We start from the raw sequence: 21,002 nt of genomic DNA on the forward strand, positions 1-21,002 counted from the left end.
TAACCTGTATTTACAGGTTCTCCCCTTGCAGAGCCTGTGGCTGCAGAGCCATCTTGTGGGGGAGACTCAGATGGTTCTACCAGGAGGAGACTTTTAAATTACTTTTATTTTTTCACATGCTGTGGCTTGCTGAGGCAGCAAAAAGTCTAGGCAAGACATCCTGCTCAGCCCAGCATCTGTTTCACTCACCTTGGAGTATCAACAAGTCTTCTCACTCTGTAGAGATTCCCAAACTCCCTGAGAGCTGAAACTCAGAAGCCAATATTCCTCTCATCTTTGCCTAATTTAATACTCCCAGTTAAGAGGATTTTGGAAATGTTTCTGCCTCGAGGTTTCATCACGACTATTTGAAAATAAGATGCCATCTAAGTTTCACAAACTGAACAAATGTTTCTACAAATGGGTGCACCTCCATGTACAACAAGGACAAGGCTCTGAAATTAAGACAGATAATTGATTCCTTATGTGCTTCTTATTGGGGGAAGAAGACAGGGAATAGGGAAAATTCCTCTCATCGGAGTGGCTAAACGTTCCATCCTCTTCTGGAGGCACCACTACAGAGTGCTGAGCCTGGAAAATGAGAACTGGGAATCCTCTAGCAGTGCAGGATGTGGGATCACAGCTGCAGGTGGAGAAAAAGCACTGTCAGGAACAGGGTGCTGGGAGCCAGGCAGGAGGACAAGGAGGTACTAGAGAAGATCCAGGGAAGGCCACAAAGATCATGAGGCATCTGAACATCTCTCTTAGGAGGAGAGACTGCAGGAGCTGATGAAACTCATGGTGCTGGTTTGTGTTTCCATAAATTTTGTGACTTCTGCCTGTGATTATTCTGTGATTCTGTCTGTCCCCAGCGAGGGAGGGCCTTACTGTTGCCACAATTCCGATCTTAAAGAGTCCGATCGGTATTAGCTGAGATCTCATTTTACAGAAGAATTAACAACCAATCAAAATTGCTTGAACAGGGAATAGGTTTCGCAGAGCATTCGAACAATTCCGCCCAGGACTGGGGACACCCTGGCCCAGCCGGGTGATTAAAAGGAGTTTTTAAACCACTTAAAAGCAGGTTTAAAACCGAGTTTTAACCCACATCTGACGGCCTCACACCGCGGCGCCCGCGCCACACGCTCCTCAGGCCGCGCCCCCCGCCTCTCCCCTAATTCAGGCGGGGCCGGGAGCACCGCCCCCGCCCCGCTGCGCAGGCGCGCAGGGCCGCTGGTTCGAGTCCGGAGCGGGGACGGACGGGTCGGGAGATGCCGACGGAGTCGGGAATGCCGCAGCCGGCCGGGGAGGGAATGCCGCAGCCGGCCGCAGACAGCGGTAAGTGCCTGCTGTCCTCGGCGGGGACGCAGCGCGGCTCCCGCGGGAGCGGCGGTGCCCGAGTGACCGCGGGAACGGCGGGAAGCGGGCGAATCTGCGAGGCCGCCGGGGTGTGCGCATGCGCACTGGGGATCTGTGGAGGTTATGGTGGACGTGGTGCCTTAGGGTTTTTTTTTGGGGGGAATTGCGATAATTTGTGTCTGTTTCTGTTCGCAGAGCCGGAGGTGTTTGAGACTGTGCTGCCAATCACTGTCTTTGTGCTGAGCGATGAAGATTTTCTCCAGGATGATGATAAGAACCAGGAAATGTCCATTCCCGAGGTGGAGCAGGAGTTTAAATTAAACAACAGCCTTTGCCTAAAAAATAAAGTCGAACATTCAAACGACAGTAGCAGTGTAGGCAATTGGGATGCAAACAGGACTGTTTCAAATGAAGACAATTGTATCAAATACTCTGAGGATAAATGTTTTGCTGAGAGTGTGTGTAATACATCAAAATTATCTTCAAGTGATGGGTGTGATGCGGGCATGGATAAATACGGTCAAAATTGCATGTTACCTACATCATCTTGCAAAACAGAGCTTCCAGAGATCATCAAATACAGCGATGGAGAATATTGTGGTGGTAATGATGGCTTTCAGAAGATTCCTCCTCTCCTGTCCTCTGCTGGCAGCGACAGAGCTGACACTGTCGAGACGAGCAGATCGTGTACGTTGGTAGTGGTACCCAAACATGAAGAGGAACCTGTCAATGTTGCAACTGTTCCTTTTGATGGCTCTCCACAGAAACAACCAGAAATCCACAAGGAATTTGAGATAATTGTTAAAATGGAAGGTAATGTATTAATAAGATTAGTGCAAGTATTTAAGAAATACAGTAAATATCGAGGTTTTGAAATAAGAAATTGTATAGAAATGCTATGAAACCAATTTATTTTAGAGTAAACATTTCAAGTTAGATTAATAAATGCAGCAGAAGGAAAATACTGCCTGGAGTGTGCTCAGTTCTTTCACAGACTCCTGTGAAAGGTAGTGAAACTACAAGAAGTTGGTACTTTTTTCATTTTCCTGCAGTGAGCAAAGGGGTGGCCTTTCATCAGGGAAATACTCTCAAAATAACGCAGAAAAAGCATTGTGTTTGTGAGAATGGAGCATTAGCAAAGTTTGGTGTCAGTACTTTGGTAGGAATTCTGGCATAAAGCTGTTCTGTTAAAAACTGGATCCAGTGTTCTGTGAAATTCAGAGCCTTGAGTGAAAATAGACAGTGGGAAGGAAGGAGGCTTCTAACTAGGAACAGCATTTAAATGGTGGGGGCAGAGGGTGGCATGAAGAGAGGCATTAGGGGAAAAAAGTGGAGAGAGGGAAATAATAAGGGAGCAGAAGTAATGAAGAGCAAGCAAGTCATTAGGCAATTTGAGATTATTACTATCAATTAATCATTAATATTTGTGATTGTATGAAATGTGACTTTTTCTATCTGCTTGTAGATCCTGATGCCCCAAAGAATGGAGATAATGAAATTGATAACAGGAAAATAAGCAAATTTGAAGATGAAACTCTGAGTTCTCTTTCAGAACACGGCTTGAAAGAAGAGAAATTTACCTATAATTGTTCTGATCCATTTCTTAATGGATGTTCTCCTACTTTTAAAGAACTTCTAGAAGATGTAGGGAAACCTGAGATGAATGCTTTCACTTCTGCTGAATCAAATACTACTGGAGAGCATATTTACAAGATGTTAACACCATTCCCTAAGAAAAGATACCAGCAACAAAAAGTTGTTTCTTCTCATGCAAGCCTAAAAGAGTTCCAGAGCCAGCAAGAAGGTTTAACGTGGCTGAATGATAATGTGACCATCACACCTCTTCCTAAAACATCTTCTTCTACAAAGGAGAATGAAAGATGGAGTTTCAAGTGCAGGTTTTGTAGTTCTGTGTATAAATGCAGTGTGCACCTGAAGAAACATATTTATTCAGCTCATAAAGATAAAAGAATACATAAGTGCTGCTTTTGTAAAAGAACTTTTTTCTTTTCTTTCAATCTTAAGAATCACCTTAAATTTCATAAGAAGATTGCTAGGTTGCAAAAGGCAAGAAAAAATAGAATAAATGCAAGAAAAGGGAGGCAGAAAGGATCTGAAGAACAAGAATCTGAGACCAAGAAAAAAGAAAGTAAATACAAGAAATTTTTCATTAAAATTGAAAGGGACTGTACACGTCTGGATGTGCCAGTTAGCTTTACCTGCAGAATTTGTTTCTTTGCTTCATCAAATCCTAGGAGTTTTATTCATCACATGAAGGGACACAAGGAGAGACCACCTTACCAGTGTCCTCAGTGTGATTACTCCTGCAGCAGCTTATCCTACCTGTTACATCACATGTACTGGCATGCTGGCTACAAGCTCTACCAGTGCAGGTTCTGCACCTTTTTTTCATTGTATTTTGCAAGCATGGTGAGGCACAGCCATGTCCACACAGGGGATAAACCATATTCCTGTGAGCTCTGCCAGGCAGCATTCACCAGCACCTCAGGGTTGGAGAGACACAGGAGGATACATGCAGGGACAGAAACATGCCAAGGACAGCAACCCAACTGCCTGAGTGGGAGAAAGAGAACTGAAAGACCTCTAAAGAACTACACATGTGATGAATGTAACCTGGTGTTCTACACTAAAGGACATCTCAGCTTTCACAAGAAATTTCATGAACAGTTAAAGGCTAATGGTTATACAAGTCAGAGCAATAAGTACTGTAAAAGCAAAATATGCAAAGCTGATAGTGATTCTCAGTGCCATGTTTCTCACTCTCTTTTTGGTAGAGAAAATGATTGTCTGGGTGGGGGAATCCTGGATTCAGAAGTAGAGTTTGAGCAAGGAGGTGATGTGTGGGTCAATAAGAAAATATGCCCTGGAAAGAAATTCCTTGAAAACAGCCATGGAGGCAACAGCCTGGCTGTTACAAGGAATAGATCAGAAGTTCCTCGGACTTCTTACCAAATGGATGCTGCCACTTACAAAGAGGAACCTTTCTTCAAATCAGAAGCCTCTCAAGGCTTCTCTGCCAGAGATGTGCAAGATGATCATTCATATCATAACTTTGTGGAAAACTTGGATGCCTGTCCTTCCAGTTTAAATCCATTCCAAACATACAGGTGCCAGCACTGCAGTTATGTTACTGCTGTTCCTAACAACTTCAGGCTGCACTTAAAGTTACATACAGATGAAAGACCATTTGTGTGTAAAGAGTGCAATGAGGCATTTAAAACTTCAAACCATTTGCAGAAACACAGCCTTCTTCATGTGAAAAATGGACAGGAGTTTGGAAGTTGCCTCTTTGTTGAGAGGTGTTTAGAGAATCTTGAATTGCATCGTGAAATCCACGGAGGCACATATCCAGAAAGGGATTTTGATTCCTGCAGAGGCTCAAACAGCTCCTTGCTTGGTTCAGAAGTCTGTGGAGTTCAGCGAGGTGTTCAGAGGGGCACAGCAAACGATGTGCAAGCACAAATTCAGCCACCATTCTATCAGTGTGCAGAGTGCAACTACGCTACTAGCATTTTAAGCAACCTGGAACTCCACATCAGAACTCACACAGGTGAGAAGCCCTACAGCTGCACCATTTGTCAGAAGAAGTTCCGTACTTCCAGTCACCTGAAAAGGCACAGACTCACACATTTGAACACGGGGCATTTCAAGTGCACAGGCTGTGACTACTCAACCAACAAATGGCTGTCCTTGAAACGGCACCTGGCTTCACACACCGGGGAGGGAAGCACCTCTCCTGGCTGCTTCTATGAGCACAAGGAGCTGCCTGTCAAGACATACAGGTGTGAGGAGTGTGGCTATTGCACAGCCCACAACGGGAACCTGAAGCTCCACCTGAGGATCCACACGGGAGAGAAGCCGTTCCAGTGCGGGCAGTGCTCCCTGGCCTTCCGCACCTCCAGCCACCTCAAGCGCCACTTGCTGACTCACCTCAAGCTGCAGTGCAGGAAGTGCAGATACTCCACGGTGGATAAACACGCTTTCCAAAAGCACATAAAAACGCACAAAAAGAAGTATAAGTGTGCAAAGTGTAATGTGGTGCTGCCCACCAAAAAACTGCTGGAGAAGCATAAGCGGCAGCACGAGGTTGGAATGTGAGGTTGAGAATTGGAAGTTGGTGCTTGGTTCTGGAGGGGTTTGCATGTCCTGGCGTTCTTCATGACTTTACGTTCCTTTACTGTGCCCAGAACGATGGCTGGTAATGGATGCCACCAGCATTTTGGTCTAGAGAGTAAAACTTGGTTTTACTGCAGGTGTTTTGCTGCAGGTGTTTCTGAGGACATCAGTTCTAGCACAGGCTGTGCTGAAGATCTTGGAGACACTTCTCATTCTCCTGAGTAACTGCTTCAATAGAGGTCAGTTAGGATTTGGCCAGTGTTCATCTGTGTTTAAACAGTTATTCTGCACCACTTACTTTCTTGTAAAAATTTAATAAGAAAAAATCTCTTTTCTAACTGAAAGAATGTTTAAAGGGAGGGAAGGAAAGGCATATTATATTTTATAGTAATAACTTTTCATATAAAAATTACCAGTGTATTTGGAGGCTTAATGCTACCTCCCATCTGCTGAAAGTTGCCTCCTTTACTCCCAGGTGCTTTTGCAATACTTGTAAGAGAAAAAAATAGTATCTCACAAAATTACAGAAACAAAATATGTATGTCATCACTGGGTAATTGTGACATAAAAATGTTTTCCATATGTCTGTATGTATAAGATACTAAGCAGTTACTTTGTATGTAGTTTTGATAATTTTTTGAGTAGTCTGACGGAAATGGTAATGTCCCAAAACATATATTTTATGATACTGAGAATCTTTAAATCTTGAATTTTATGTGAATGTCCAATGTTAATCTAGTATGAAATGCCTTACCTTTTCTCAGGTTGGTAGTTACTGTGTTGTTTGTTAAAATAGATGACACACTTTTCAAATAACTTCTGTTAATAACCTGCCGATAATTGTGAATGCTCTTTAGTTACATTGAAAATCTTAGCAGTATCTGAAACTGCTTATTTTGTTTAATAACTTTACTGTTAGTCTAAAATACCATGTGTAAGAACTACTGTACTATGCAGCAGTTGGTGCAGGGTATGGTGAACCCAGATAGATGCTGCTTCTAATTTATATTCAAATCTAGACAAATCTTGTGTTTGTTTTACTGTTTCACAGTGCTAGGAACTGTGGTAAGTGGTTTTGGTAAGTGTGTTATCCCCTTGTGTGAGGAAAGACAACAGCAAAGGGCTGGTGCAAACTGAGCTACAGCTCACTCCATGGAGCAGCAGAACAAACCTGTGGTTTAATTTAGAGAATGTAAATGTGGAACTCAGTGGTTTTTTTACTGCTCCTGGATGTGTGCCCTTCTGTAGGAACGCAGATAATGTCTTTTAGAGCTTTCTGGTATCGTCAGAGACAGGTTGGGAAGGGCTGCCCATGGAGGGAATGGAGTTCCCCTCTTTGGGGATATTTAAAAGCCATCTGCATGTGATCCTGAAGAATGAGTTCTGGGTGGCCCTGCCTGAGCAGGGGCTTGTCTTCCGGAACTCCTGTGGCCATTCTGCCATTTGGAACACAATTTTCCAAGAATGTATTGAAACTCATGGATGTATTTAAGGCCAGATCACCAAAGATATTCAAGTGATCCAGTTCTTCACAGCTTCAGTAAAGTCACTTCAGTAAAGTAAATATCTGTGTCTGAACTATGATGGTTAGAGGTGGGTGATTCAGCTCTTGAAGCCACCTGATCCCATTGTGAGAAAGAAGGATGTTAGCCTGTATGAAGAAAGAAAAGCATTTCTGGTAAATATTAATGGTTACTCAAGCTTGGAGGAGTTTTTCCCTGCGTTACTGTACAATTCTGGTAATTTTTTTGAAAAGAACAGGTACAAAGAGGAAACAAAAATTAAAGAATTGTAAGCCTCTATATCAGATGAGACTAGTAAGGCTAAATATGATAGAGAACAGTTGTTTAAAAATATGGTGTACAATGATGATGAACGGAGCCTGGTTTAGAGGGAGAAATAAACTGCAGTAAATTTTTGAGTTTGTAAATATAAGTTTCTTCAAGTTGTAAGTAAGAACAAGAAGGTATTTTCAGTTGGAGCTTGATGATTTTGTAAAAATAGTTATTACTGGTCACTGCCTCTAATAAAAATAAACAGTTTAATGACTCCTGATGTTGCTCTCTGTTTCTTATGCACTGCACTGGACTTTTGGGATTTCAAAGGTATTCTCAGTCTACTAAGTTGGTGAAAATTAAAGGTAGAGGCATATTCAGTTTCAAGTAAGACATGAGCTGTTGTTGGTATTTTTTTCTGGTAGCTAAAAGTGTAATATTTTTTATTTCTGCATACTTTAAACAAAAATCAAAGCCTTTTCTGAATCATAATCATGAACCTGAAGTTTCCTATTTAAACCAAAAATGTTTGCATAATTTTCTTCACGAACATATCATGACTTTGGACAAAACAGGGAAATGTAATGAGACAAATTGAGCAAAAGGCTGTCATTTTACCTGCGTGCATCTGCTAAATAAGGAAATAAAAGTTAATCAAGAGGTGACATAAATGAATAATAGTGAGTCAGACCTGTATGGTGTGGGTGCATCCTCCTGTTTGGGGTACACTGTGGTCTCAGAAATGCTTGTTAGGCCTTGGCCTTGATGAGCTGGGCTGAGCTCATCTTGAGCTTATCAAAAACACTATCTGCTCCCAGGAACTAGTGCTGGCTAAGCAGCCCTGGTTTTTAACAGCCTTGGGAACTTATTTTTCTTACCTGAATAACCACCCAGGTGGAACAACGTTTTTGGTTTTGAACTTTCAAAGAAAGTTAGTGACCTGAATTGCAGCCAGGGTGGAAGATTGCTATGAACAAAGCCAAGTCAGTTGTGACTCTCTAAGCAGTGGTACTTAGACCCTCTAAGCTCTCCAGACTGCAGTGGGCTGAGACCAGCACCCTGCCTCTGAGTGGGGCCTCTCTGAGCCACGCAACTCCTGGGTTGGATATACCTGGGGGACCACAGCCGAATGGCAATGACAGTTCCAGGGCTGATCTCCCCACTCCTTGAGACTCAACCCTTCACCTGTTAAGAAGGTGCAAAGGCATCTGACGTGAGTACTTTCCTGTGAAAGTTTCCCAAATTCAGGTATGTACCTGGTACACACTCCTTTAGTGTGTGTGTGAGTGTGAATATACAAATGCACTATGAATGTTGCCCTCTTGTAGAATCATAAAATAGTTCTGCGTTTGAACCTTAAAGATTATCTTGTTCCACCCCCTGCTGTGGGCAGAGACACCTTCCACTAGACCAGGTTGCTCCAAGCCCTGTCCAACTTGGCCTTGGACACTTGCAGGGATCCAGGGGCAGCCACAGCTTCTCTGGGCACCCTGTGCCAGTGCCTCAGCACCCTCACAGCCAAGAACTGATTCTGTACATAAACGCACGGATTTTTTTTCCTGAAATTAACAAAATACCCTCTAAACCTAACCCTGGGGAGATGTGATTTCCTTCCGCTGTCCCTTTCCTCCTTTATTTGCGTCCTTTGGGGAAATTTGAAGGAGTTCAATGAAAGCCCAGTTCCTCCGCTCGGTGCCGGCCGGGCCCCTCCGCCGTGCGCTCCTCCGGCCGGTAGGTGGCGCCAGCGCGGAGGGGCTGCGGAGGACGCGCGGGGGGCTGCGCATGCGCGGAGCGGCCGGACCCGCTTCCCTGGAGGAGCCGCGGCCTCGCTTCCCTTAGAAAAGCCGCCGGTCCCGCTTCCCTGGGAAAGCAGCCGGACCCGCTTCCCGCTTTTCTGGCAGAGCAGCCGGACCCGCTTCCCTCGCCCTCGGCACCTGCCGCCGCTGAGGGCGACCGTGCGCGGTCTCGGCCGGCCCCGCTAAGGCGAGCGGCGCTTCCGTCCCCTCTCCACTCTCTCGCTCCAGGGGTTCGACCCCCCTCCCTTTGCTGCCAAGATGCCGCGGATTATGATTAAAGGCGGCGTGTGGCGGAACACTGAGGTAGGACTCGGCGGGGTTTGAGCCCTCGTCCCCCCCTCGGGGGGGGGGGGCCTCACTGATGCGCAGGCGCGGGGGGGGGGGGGGGGGGGTGTCGTGGTGCGCTTGCGCGGGGGGCTCCGGTTTTGGGGTATCCCGGGGCAGGTTCGGCTCTGCTGGAGCCCCTGTGCCGGGACATCCAGAGGGGTGGGGGGCTGCGGGAGCGAGTGCTGGGAAGGGCAGCCAGCTGGGGAAGGGTCTGGAGCAGAAGTCTGATGAGGAGCGACTGATGGAGCTGGGGAGGCTCAGCCTGAGGAAAAGGACGTTCGGGGGGACCTTCTCACTCTCCACAACTCCCTGACAGGAGGGTGCAGCCAGGTGGGGGTCAGGCTCTGCTCCCAAGCAGCAAGCGACAGGACAAGAGAACATAGCCTCAAACTGCGCCAGGAGAGGTTTGGGTTGGACATCGGGAAGAATTTTTTCACAGAAAAGGGTGGCTGAGTATTGGAACGGGCTGCCCAGAGAGCTGATGGAGTCACCATCCCTGGAAGTGTTTAAAGAAAGACTGGACGTGGCGCTGAGTGCCATGGTCTCATTGATGTGGTGATCAGACATAGGTTAAACTCAATGATCTGAGAGGCCTTTTCCAACTGATTCTGTGTTTCCTTGGCTATCTGTTGGGTTGCATTCCCCATTAGCCTGTGCCTTCCTTCTTCCTGCTGCCTCAGTGGGCAAAGGTCACATTTGTGTTGTTTTTCCCTCAGGCTGCAGGTTGGGAAGCTCAGCCATGTGCGTGTCATGTCCTTCTGTCCCGGAGAAACTGTTCCCACTGCCACTGGAGTGGAAGCATGGGCTGTGCTGTGCTAGGAGATGTCTCTCTCACAGGCTGGAGTGTGACTTGTACTTCATAGGCAGGTTTCCTTTCACTCTAGGGGAATGAGGCAGCAGGAATCTCTTGCACTTGAAGATCTTTCCAAATGTCAAAATGGCAAAGGCAGAGTCTTAGAATTTTTAGGATTGGAAAAGACTTAAGATCACTAAGTGTTCAGCCATCAACACAGCACCACCACCATGTTCACCATTTAACCATGTCTTTAAGTGCCATATCCACCTGGTTTTTTTAACACTTCCAGGAATGGTGACTCCACTACTGCCCTGATCAATCTGTACCAATGCCTTACAACCCTTTCCATGAAAAAAATTTCCTAATAACTAATCTAAACCTCCACTGGTTCAACTTCAGTCTTTTTCCTCTTGTCCTGTCGATGGGTGTGGGCTCTTCATCTGTAGCACCAAGAGTCGTGTACACAGGAATTATTGTTCCAAAAAAGAGCAATCCCCTCCAATTTTGCTGCCACAAGCTTTCAGAACCACAAGTGGTCACGAAAAAGAAAATATGATAAATCAAAGATGTCAGTTTTATTAGATACATGCAGAAGGATGTACCTGGCGCTGTAAAATCCAGACCTCTGTCACTGCATAATGTGAACACCAGGCATGTACACAGTTCCAGGAAGCAGTGAGGAAAAAGTAATAGAAGGTAAAATGTGCTCTGTGTGCTCTTAAGCACTTGTCGTATATCAGTGATGTTCCAGGAAACAGCTAGATTTGGGGTCAGCAGAGGATAGGAAAACCCACAGTGTCTTCACCTCATTCTTAGGGTCTTCCATAATTGGTAAATTTTGGTGACTGTTAAAGAGAAAGAGCAGTGCAGTAAATGGAATCACAGAATATCCTGGATGGGAAGGGGCCCACAGGGGTCATCAAGTCCAGCTCCTGGCCTTGCACAGAACACCCCCAAGAATCCCACCCTGTGCATGAGAGCATTGTCCAAATGCTGCTTGAGGTCTGGCCACTGCCCTGGGGAGCCTGTTCCAGTGCCCAAATAGGTTACTGGCCCACCAGTTTTTGTGTACCAGAGGTAAAATAGGTGTTGGGTTTTTTTAATTAAAATTTTGATTATACATACAGCTTTAAAAACGGAGGAAGTGGAATTAGGTGATAACAGGTCATTCATAAAATGACCAGCTACAGACAAAAAAAGCCTGTTAATGTCACCAGTACAGCTCCTGTGTGCCATAGAGCACCAAGTAAGTTAAAAAACACACAAGAGAGGTTTTATTACTCATTTCAGAACAGTAATTACATTAATTGTTGCCTGTAGCAGCTCAAGCCAGAGCTGATCACGAGCCCACAGTTAAAGCTGCTGTGCTCTGAGCAGTGTCTGTGTGAGACAGTGTCAGACTTGCTGAACACTCACTGGGTACAGGAGAGGGATATCTGTGGTTGACAGGGCTGCAAGAGTAGCTTAAATGCATTTAAATTACCACTTCCTCTGAATAAACCAGAAATAATGAGCCCATCTATCTGGGAGGAAGGGAGAGAGGGATTGATGGATTGACAGACAGTTGAGAAGACTTCTGGCTTTTGATCGAATCTCAGTGCACGCTTTGTTGTATGTGAACAACCTGGCTCCCAAGCTGAACCCATTGCATTTTTATTCTAATTGCATTAAATTATGAAAAAAAGATAATTTTATGGTATTATTTAAAGCAAGGCAGCCAGAGGTATCTGCCAATTCTACTTTTTTTTCCAATTGTGATGTCATTACCAGACAAACACTTCCCTACCTCTTTATTGCTGTCCTTCAAGGGAGACTTAAAGAGCCTTTAAACACTAGTGCATTAGAGAGCATTGAAAGTCGTCATTTGGCAAGTTCTGTTGGATATGTGACGTTTGGAACAATAATCGTGTCTTTTTCATTTAATCTTTATTGACTTCATTGGCCTTTGAAATACAAATCCTCATTCATCTTGAGAATAAAATGGAAAAGAAGTAGCAGTTCTGTGCTGTTTCCTCTGGGTCAGCCTGTGAAATTCACCATGTTCTCCTTTGCTTGAGATCAGACTTTCTGTTTTGCAAGTTTTTGTGATCCATAAGGGTATTTATGTTTTTTTAAAGGATGAAATTCTGAAAGCAGCTGTTATGAAATATGGCAAAAACCAGTGGTCTCGTATTGCCTCATTATTGCATAGGAAATCAGCAAAGCAGTGCAAAGCCAGATGGTAAGTGAGAGGTGCTGTGCCTGGGTATATGAGGTTCATAATTAGTGGAAATTTAGGAAAAAGTGTTACCACAGACTTATTTATGTCCACAAAGTAACAACAGTTTTAACATTGTTTGATTTTTATCATGGAAATTTTGAATTCTTATTGCTCAAAAGTGGTTGAACAAAAGTAGCCAGATGTTCTGTTTGCCAGTGACTGCAGTGTTAGCAAATGCAGGATCACCTAAAATGATATACATTAGTTTTTCCCTTTATTTAAACATTTTTTAATCTGTGGATATTGCCAAGGAAGTAAAATTGTAAGATAGTAATCTCTCTTGCATATAATTTTCTAATTTCATGTAGTGGGAGTTTGGCTTGAGAGTAAATGTTTAGAAATTGTGCTGTGAAATTTAATTTTTTACAAAAAATAGAAGCTTTAAACTGATGCAAATACTGATGCAGTATGAATGTATTTGAGAATCAGACTTAGTTTCTCGAGTACTGAACTGCACATATTTAATAGAATACTTCTTGTAGAGGTAACCGTACTGGCATAGTTGAGGATTAGTAAGATAATTGTTGAAGGCTCCAGACCAAACAACTCTACCATTTCTCTATCTTTGATTGTTGCAATTTTTACTTTTCTTTTTCAGGATTAATTCTGTGAGTCTTTACTTTGCCAGAATAGGGATGAGAAAAGGAAGAAGAGGCAGTATCTGTATGAAAAGTGCTGATAAATAATACATTTTAAAGTTCAAATACATAAGTCATAAAAATATTCTTGAAGACAGATCAATTAATAACTTGGATCTGTCATCCTTAATTTTTTCAATAATTACAGGTACGAATGGCTGGATCCGAGCATCAAAAAGACAGAGTGGTCTCGGGAGGAGGAGGAGAAACTGTTGCACCTGGCCAAGCTGATGCCAACTCAGTGGAGAACCATTGCCCCCATCATTGGGAGAACTGCTGCACAGTGCTTGGAACACTATGAATTTCTGCTGTGAGTTTCTGCTTGCCTAGAGAAAAATCGAGCCACGACTACCAGGGAAATCCGTGGAGTTTGTTGTAGCAATGTGTCATTCCCTTCTTCCATGGTGGTAAATTAGGGTGGTTTCAAGTTGACTGAGTCTTTTTGTAAGCAAATCTTTAAAGATTGTTTTCAGGCACTGCGTCTGGCTTGAAGGAAGCTCCTGGAACCTGGAGGCGAGCTTTAATAGAGATAGGTGTATCTTTTCTTGCTCCTGGTCATTCTGGCTAAGGGACTGTCAAGATTTATGCTTTTGTTAGGCTGTTTGGGCATTTTTTGACTGGTTGATCAGCAGGAGTGGGAGGGTAAGAGAGAAAAGAGACATAAAACACATGTTGAAGTGGCTGAATGTGCAGATACCATCTCTCTGTGCTACAAAGAGTTTCTTTAGGCCACAAGAAGAAAAGGAATGTGCCATTTTCCCTTGTGAGCTTTCTTAATTCTGGTGCGATTGGTTGACTAGAAAAATATACTGGAAAACTTGATTTTTTATTTTGTCACACTGCTTGAATTCTTGTTTTTATTGTTAAAGATTACCTGAGGAGATTTCTTTACTACTAGCTGTATCAGTATTGTGTTTTATATAATATTTTATTGTTGTAATGTAATACTGTGTGGGTTTCTTTCTCTTGTCTTGTTTAAGATTATGGAACTGTACCACGCTTGTGGATTGTATAACAAATTTAATGTATTGTACAGAGTACAAAGTTACTGCTTTATGATCAGTCTTTGGAGACATATAAGGGATGGTTATTACAAATCTGGGGGAAAACAAAGAGCTGGTGGTGACACCTACAATGTGTTTTTAGGGACAAAGCTGCTCAGAGAGACAATGAGGAAGAAACTGCTGATGATCCTCGGAAACTGAAACCTGGAGAAATCGATCCAAATCCAGAAACCAAACCTGCCAGGCCAGATCCCATTGACATGGATGAAGGTGAGTTAGGAGTGTGTTTACCATTTTCGACAGAAATCTGATCTGTTTGGTTTTTCTGTTTACACAGCCACCTTGGTTTTCTTCTTTTTCTCCACTACCCCCTGATCATTAATTTTCATACAGATTTTATCTTATTTCTGTATCTGGCCAGTCAGTTGTACTTTTCCAGTTTTCCATTTCTTGGTGTGTTTTTTGCCTCCTTATGTGTTATCTTCATCTGTTACCATGACTGGCTGTTATTTGCTTTGACAACTGGTCTGCTTGTTTGCATTCTTAGTGCTGTATCTTCATCATTTTCCATCAGCTCACACCTTCAAGACGGATCCATTCTGAAGCACAGAAGGACTGCTGGATTTCTTTTGTTTTTTCCTTGCACAAAGCAACATTATAAACTGAAAAATGAACATTGTTAAAATTCCATGAATGGACCAGTAGTGGTTTTGAACAGTCACAGGTTCACAAAAACAGTGCTCTCAACTCTGGAAGTAAATGCAATTAACAAGTTCTCAAGATAATACTCTGGGATAAAGATGTAAATAAAGTTTTACTTCCATTAATGTGGTCAGTTTGCCTCTTTATGTAAAAGTTTTGATTTGTTGTTGATACTAATTGAATTATTTTCAACATTAGGCTTTTTTCTAAAAGTCTTCATTTCATCTGGCCAATGATTCAGTAAATACATTGGGACAACTTGGAGATTAGTGATGACACAGAATGCCTGTCATTGATTGACTCAGCTTTTAAAGACAGTTTTCTGATGTTAATGTCACTTCTTTCCTTACTCCCATCTTCTAAGTGCAGATTCATAGCTCTGTTTATCTGTACTATTGTAGATGAGCTTGAAATGCTGTCTGAGGCTCGAGCACGTCTGGCTAATACACAGGGAAAGAAGGCCAAGAGGAAAGCCAGGGAGAAGCAGCTGGAAGAAGCTCGGTAAACTTACATTTGGTTTCATATCCTGGGACTGCTTTTCTTTATTCTGCACTTTAAATCATGTGGTGTTGCTCTTTCTTCAGACGCCTTGCTGCTCTCCAGAAGAGACGAGAACTTCGCGCTGCTGGAATTGAGATCCAGAAGAAAAGAAAAAAAAAGAGAGGTGTGGATTACAATGCAGAAATTCCATTTGAAAAGAAGCCTGCCCCTGGTTTTTATGATACATCGGAGGAAAATTACCAGTCCCTGGATGCAGATTTCAGGAGACTACGTCAGCAAGACCTGGATGGAGAACTACGATCGTAAGTGTGTGTTGTAATAAGGAGGGAGCAGTGTATTGGAAAAAAAAAGCAACCCATATATATGTGTTTTAAGTCTTGCAAGTATGATGTGGGTGGGAAATGTATTTTCAGTGGGACAGATACGAGTGCAAGTGGCCTCTGCCTTTTCAGTTTTCTGTGTTTTTATCTTTGCAAAAGGTCTAGTTCACTTTTTTGTCTATGATAACCTTTTTTCTTTCCTCTGCTTCACCTTTTATCTATCAGAATAAAGTTTCTGATGCGTGTTCTTGCTCTTTAAGTCGAAATGTTAATTTTCTTGAGATTTGTTTTCTATTAGTAGTTAATTTGCTTTTGTATTTAGTGTCCTTTTTTTAAGTAATAATCTTAATAAGATTGCTCATAGAAGTAGATTTTACCTGTAGTATTACTTTGATGGAGTTGTTCTTGATGTCCTTAAATGCTTAATTTCTCCCCATCCACCCAAAAAATCCCAGAAAGCACAGTTGAGTAGTTAAATGCCGGTCTTGGGTACATATTTAATTGTACAGTTGCATTTCCCCCACTACTTCTGCCAAAACTGCTTTTAATTACTGAGCGAGTCAGTCCAATGCCATGTACAATTTGGTTTGTAACTTGGGTTCTAACTGATTTTTTTGCATGGCTATTTGTTCAGAGGGTCGGGCAGGAGCTTCAAACTGAAGCTTACTATTTCACTGACTGCCTCCATTGCTGTTTGAAGGAAATACCATGTTCATTAAAAGAGAAGAGAAATTGGTTCCCACTTCCCGTAAAACAAAATGTTCGTCTTCCTTTAGCAGCTTCTGGAAAAAAAGGGACTGTTCACATTCTCTTGTTTCACTAAGGGAAATTCTTGGCCTGACATTTTTTTCTTGATCCAGTGTTGGTTGCAGCTGAAGCAGCCCAAAAGCTGAATCTGTTGGCTAATTCCGTAACTTAAAAGCATTACTTACACTGCCGTGTAGTAGGTTCTGCTGCAGGATCTGCAGATCACATCTAATCACCCACAAGGTGCTCCACTCTTCCTGTAATGTTTTATTTCAGCTTATCTGCCTTTTGCTAAGGGCACAGCCTTTTTGCTCATCTTGTTTGCTTTGCTTTGTAGCTGCTCTATGTGTTCCGAAATAATTCTGTTTTCCATAACAACAGTGAAAGGGAAGGAAGAGAGCGCAAAAAGGACAAGCAACACATGAAACGGAAAAAAGAGTCAGACTTGCCCTCAGCTATTCTGCAGACCAGTGGAGTGTCAGAATTTACCAAGAAAAGGAGTAAACTGGTGCTTCCAGCTCCTCAGGTGAGGTGTTCATTGATAATAAACAATTTATAAGCCCGATACCAAACAGTGCTTTCTGTTCTATCGAGTGGCTCTTGTGGTTGTATTGGATCTTACTGTGCCTTGGTATTTTGTCTTTTACAGATATCTGATACAGAACTTGAAGAAGTTGTAAAAGTCGGCCAGGCAAGTGAGATTGCACGGCAGACTGCTGAGGAATCTGGAATCACAAACTCAGCTTCCAGCACTCTTCTCTCTGAGTATAATGTAACCAACAACAGCATAGCACTAAGGACTCCCAAAACTCCAGCAGCCCAGGACAGGATCCTGCAGGTAGAGTATAAATGTACAGAATGGGTTTTAAGTTTTGGGGCAGGGGTCAACTGAGTAGAAGGTGTAAATACCAGAGAAACACTCCTTAGATTATGTGCAATACTGGGATTTGAAGCAATTCCAATGTTCAGGAGACACCAAAGGGCATAGAAGCAGATCTATTTCTATTTGATCAATTGCCACTATGTTTCAAAACATTCTGATTCTTTTTCCTTAATCATATATTGTGTGAAGTTTTTAACTAATTCTCCTGGTGTCTTGTATAATTTCCCCTTGGGTGTCTCTCAGTGTTGAAGATGTATGAGTTCATCTCCTTGAAACAGTTTATGTTGTCCATCTTTTAGTACAATTAACAAGTAGCAATTAACTGCAACAATGCAGGAATATTTTCCTAGCACTTTATTGGCCTAAGACTTAGGTTATTCAAAACCTGCCTTTGCAACTTCTGATTGCCTGGATTTTTCCAAAGACTGGTAATGTTGAGTAGTATTTTATTGAGCATCTGAAAATGGGTAAATTAAATCAGTGCAGCTAGTGTGTAGGACAAAACAAGACCCCAAAAATTCCACTCCAAAACAAAAAAAACCCAACCCTCTGAATTGACAATGAGCTGTTATTTCAGCAGCTCCATGGTAAGAGAAAAGAGTTCCTGGTTCTGTAGATCATGACCTAAGTCTGTGCAGTGTTTGCAGGAATGGTCAGGCTCACCTTCAAATGGAGTACTCTGACACTTTAAGTGTTACGATATTAGGCATATACAGAGTTTTCTAGGTGGATTAGTGATCTTCTGGGAGTAAAATTGCTATTTGCAGTAGTATAATTAGCTCATTTTCAGAGAGACTTAATTCTTCACTGTAATAAGGAAAAACGAAATTAAAAAGGGGGCTATTCATAAAAGCCCCAATTGAGTCATGGACCAAAAATCTGGATAGTGACCATCTCTTTTGGAACATTCTCTTTGAAGTGCAGTTTGGCTAAACTTCATCGAATTTGGGTTTCAGAGTTCAAGTGTGCTCTTCCCCCTTAAAATCAGGATTCTTAGGATTACTTGGATGTTCAGTCACTAACAAATCTTGCAGATTTATGGAGTCTGGCAAACTGAAAGAAGTTGAAACAGTAAGTAACTCACTCATTTTTGCAATGCCAGTTTATAACATATTTTACTGGAAATGAAGATTGAAATGCCTTTCAGTGGAACAGTAGGGTTTATAAATACCAGTGTATGGGTGTTAAATATAAGAAAATTTGAACACTTTCCACAAACTGATATTCAAATAACTCTTCAGCTGTTATTACTGCCACTGAATTTGTTAAACGTGACTGTGAATGTCTTGGTGAAGCACTGCTTGTTTTTGTTACGCAGGAGGCCCAGAATCTGATGGCTCTCACAAATGTGGATACTCCCCTGAAAGGAGGTCTTAATACTCCCTTGCATGAAAGTGACTTTTCAGGGGTAACACCACAGAAACAGGTTGTTCAGACTCCAAATACTGTGCTTTCCACACCTTTCAGGTAAACAGACTCCTTTTCTGATGGGTGCCTGGGTAGGCATGTATCTGTTTGGAGGTGGGTGGACAGAGCAGATTTTGATGTGTGAAGTATCTCATGATTAGAGTTCAAAACAAATTTTAACTCACTTTTATTTCAAGCCCTTGTTGTACAAATTTCTCTGTGTCTTTAGAAGGCTCAGCCATGTCCTCTTCATCTGTATTCATACAGTGTATGGCTCACTGGAGTTTTGATCCAAAATGTGGCCTTCTGTGGTCTGGAGCAATATAAATTATTCTGGAGTAATGCAGGAATATAAATAGTAAGCTGCAGTGTCATTCTGTATGTGGATCCTGGCCTTTCCAAAGTATTACCTTGGAGTCAAAGATGTGGGAGGTCTCGTAGCCAAACCCACACTGAATTTTTGAAAAGCTGGAGTAAATATTTTATAAGCCATATATGTCCAAAATTAAATATTTCTTATATTGCCAATCTAAACAGTACAGAATTGCTGGTTTAACTCTTAGAGTGAACAAATATATATCCCACAAATGCCAAACACCATACAGCTAAAACTTGTTACAATTGGTACGTTTTGTGTGTCAGGTTTTTCCACTTAGCTTCTAATTTTACTTGTGTCATGCTAGTAGGAAAAGTGGAGAATGAAATAAAAAGGACCTTTATGGCAGCTTTTCCAAAGCAGATTTGTTTTGTTTAGAAGCTGTGTGCAAAAGTCCTGCTCTTTTAATTAAAAGAGCAGCTCCAGCAATGCATGTTTTTTTTGAAGATCTGTTGGAGTCAGTGTGGTGCAAAATGAATGTAGAATCTGGCCTGGAGTGATCTGGCTGTTGATTTGGGTTGGTTTATATTTTAAACAGTAGAGATACTCTAATTTTGTTGTTTGAGATTTTTTTTGTGGTGTTTTTTTAGCTTCTGAAGGTCAGATTCGTACATGTAAATGCAGTACCTGTGTATCAGTTTGGCTTGCTTGCAGAAATACTCTATCAGTGGGAAAATCCAAATTCTTGAGCAGAGGGAAAAAATAATCCATCTGTGAAGTAGCACCTCATTCATGTAGTAGCTTATTGGGATAGAGAACAATATTCCTTCCCAGAGGAGAAGCAACTGGGGCCCACCAAATGTAAGACTTAATCCATCTTGCCAACCACAGGTGCTTAAAGATAATTATTGTAATGTAATTACTTCTTGAATAGTCAGTGAAAGCAAAGAGGCATTTTCAGGATGATTCACTCAGTTGCAAGGTGGGACAGCTGTTGAGCCAGATGATTGCAGAGTGAATGACTTGCCCAGGTGGTGAGGAAATCAGAGCTTACAATTCAGTCCTGATTACTGTATCCCAGAATAATGCCTGGTGACTGGATAAGCTCTTCTCTCAAAAGCAGCAGTGGGAGTTTGTGTTGGTGGAGTTCTGAAGCTTCTGTTAAAATGATGATGTGCTTAGATTTCAGCTTGACAGGGCCTTGGTTACACCTTGACAGGTTTAAACAATTTATTTTTAGGATTCTTGTAGTTGCACTTTACAGTTTCACTGCCTCCCAAGAAAAAATTCTAGATTGAATGTATAGACTGTGTGTGTGTAAATTTTCCCAATATTCAGATTTAATGTAGAACTCTTTAGTAAAAAACTAATGGCTAACTGCACTTCACTAGAACACCCTCTCAGGGATCAGAGAGCTTAACTCCTCGAGGAGGACTGACACCCAAACCTGCACTTGGCACAACTCCTGGGAGAACTCCACTGCGGGATAAACTGAACATCAACCCAGAAGAAGGAATGGCAGATTACAGTGACCCATCCTATGCAAAACAAATGGTAAGCAGTATTTAAGAAGTGGAAATCAGTGCTCAATTTTCAGGGGTTTTAATTCTCATCTGTTAAAAAGAATTTTATAATAAAAACAGATGTTATTTCTTCCACCTGCCGACAGGTCTGTCCTCATCACACCATAAAATACAGTCTGTCTTTAAAAGAACAGAAATCTTGCCCCTTAGAATGGTTTTCAGTACACTCTAGAACTGTTTGTCAGAGAAGACATAGTTAAGTTTCCATCCTATTTCTAGCTTTGAAGCTGAGCAGGAAATTCATCTTGAGCAAAGATTCATTTTTCTTGCAATCCTATGCAATCCTCAAATCCCTTGTCATCTTGGCTTCCTGATTTACCTACAGGACCTTTTCATCAGTCTGTCATGTTGACAACACCAAGCTAAAGGAGTGTAATTTTTGCCATTAGGAGCACTTGGGTTTGAGATGTCCAGAAATCTGAGTCCCATCCAGACTCTTTCGTCACCTTTGGCAACAGATGTTTCCATTTTT

General features: G+C 42.2%; 2 protein-coding genes across 2 annotated transcripts in view; both read left to right on the top strand.

Annotated features, from left to right (window-relative positions):
- The first annotated feature begins 1,191 nt into the window (after positions 1-1,191).
- LOC116441800 (zinc finger protein 493-like) lies at positions 1,192-7,530 on the top strand. Its single transcript, XM_032104122.1, has 3 exons — positions 1,192-1,317; positions 1,534-2,151; positions 2,804-7,530. Exons 1-3 carry the CDS (start codon positions 1,251-1,253, stop codon positions 5,455-5,457), a joined length of 3,339 nt encoding a protein of 1,112 aa, XP_031960013.1. The 5' UTR covers positions 1,192-1,250; the 3' UTR covers positions 5,458-7,530.
- A 1,774-nt stretch (positions 7,531-9,304) lies between these two features.
- CDC5L (cell division cycle 5 like) overlaps positions 9,305-21,002 on the top strand; it is a 30,857-nt gene continuing 19,159 nt past the window's right edge. The window contains exons 1-10 of the mRNA XM_032104060.1: positions 9,305-9,349; positions 12,287-12,390; positions 13,216-13,377; positions 14,214-14,341; positions 15,175-15,274; positions 15,358-15,576; positions 16,723-16,867; positions 16,991-17,179; positions 18,543-18,691; positions 20,339-20,501. Of these exons, the coding sequence (XP_031959951.1) occupies positions 9,305-9,349; positions 12,287-12,390; positions 13,216-13,377; positions 14,214-14,341; positions 15,175-15,274; positions 15,358-15,576; positions 16,723-16,867; positions 16,991-17,179; positions 18,543-18,691; positions 20,339-20,501 (1,404 nt within the window). The remainder of the gene's footprint in view (positions 9,350-12,286; positions 12,391-13,215; positions 13,378-14,213; positions 14,342-15,174; positions 15,275-15,357; positions 15,577-16,722; positions 16,868-16,990; positions 17,180-18,542; positions 18,692-20,338; positions 20,502-21,002) is intronic.

Source organism: Corvus moneduloides, chromosome 3, assembly GCF_009650955.1.
Source record: "Corvus moneduloides isolate bCorMon1 chromosome 3, bCorMon1.pri, whole genome shotgun sequence".
Lineage (NCBI taxonomy): Eukaryota > Metazoa > Chordata > Aves > Passeriformes > Corvidae > Corvus > Corvus moneduloides.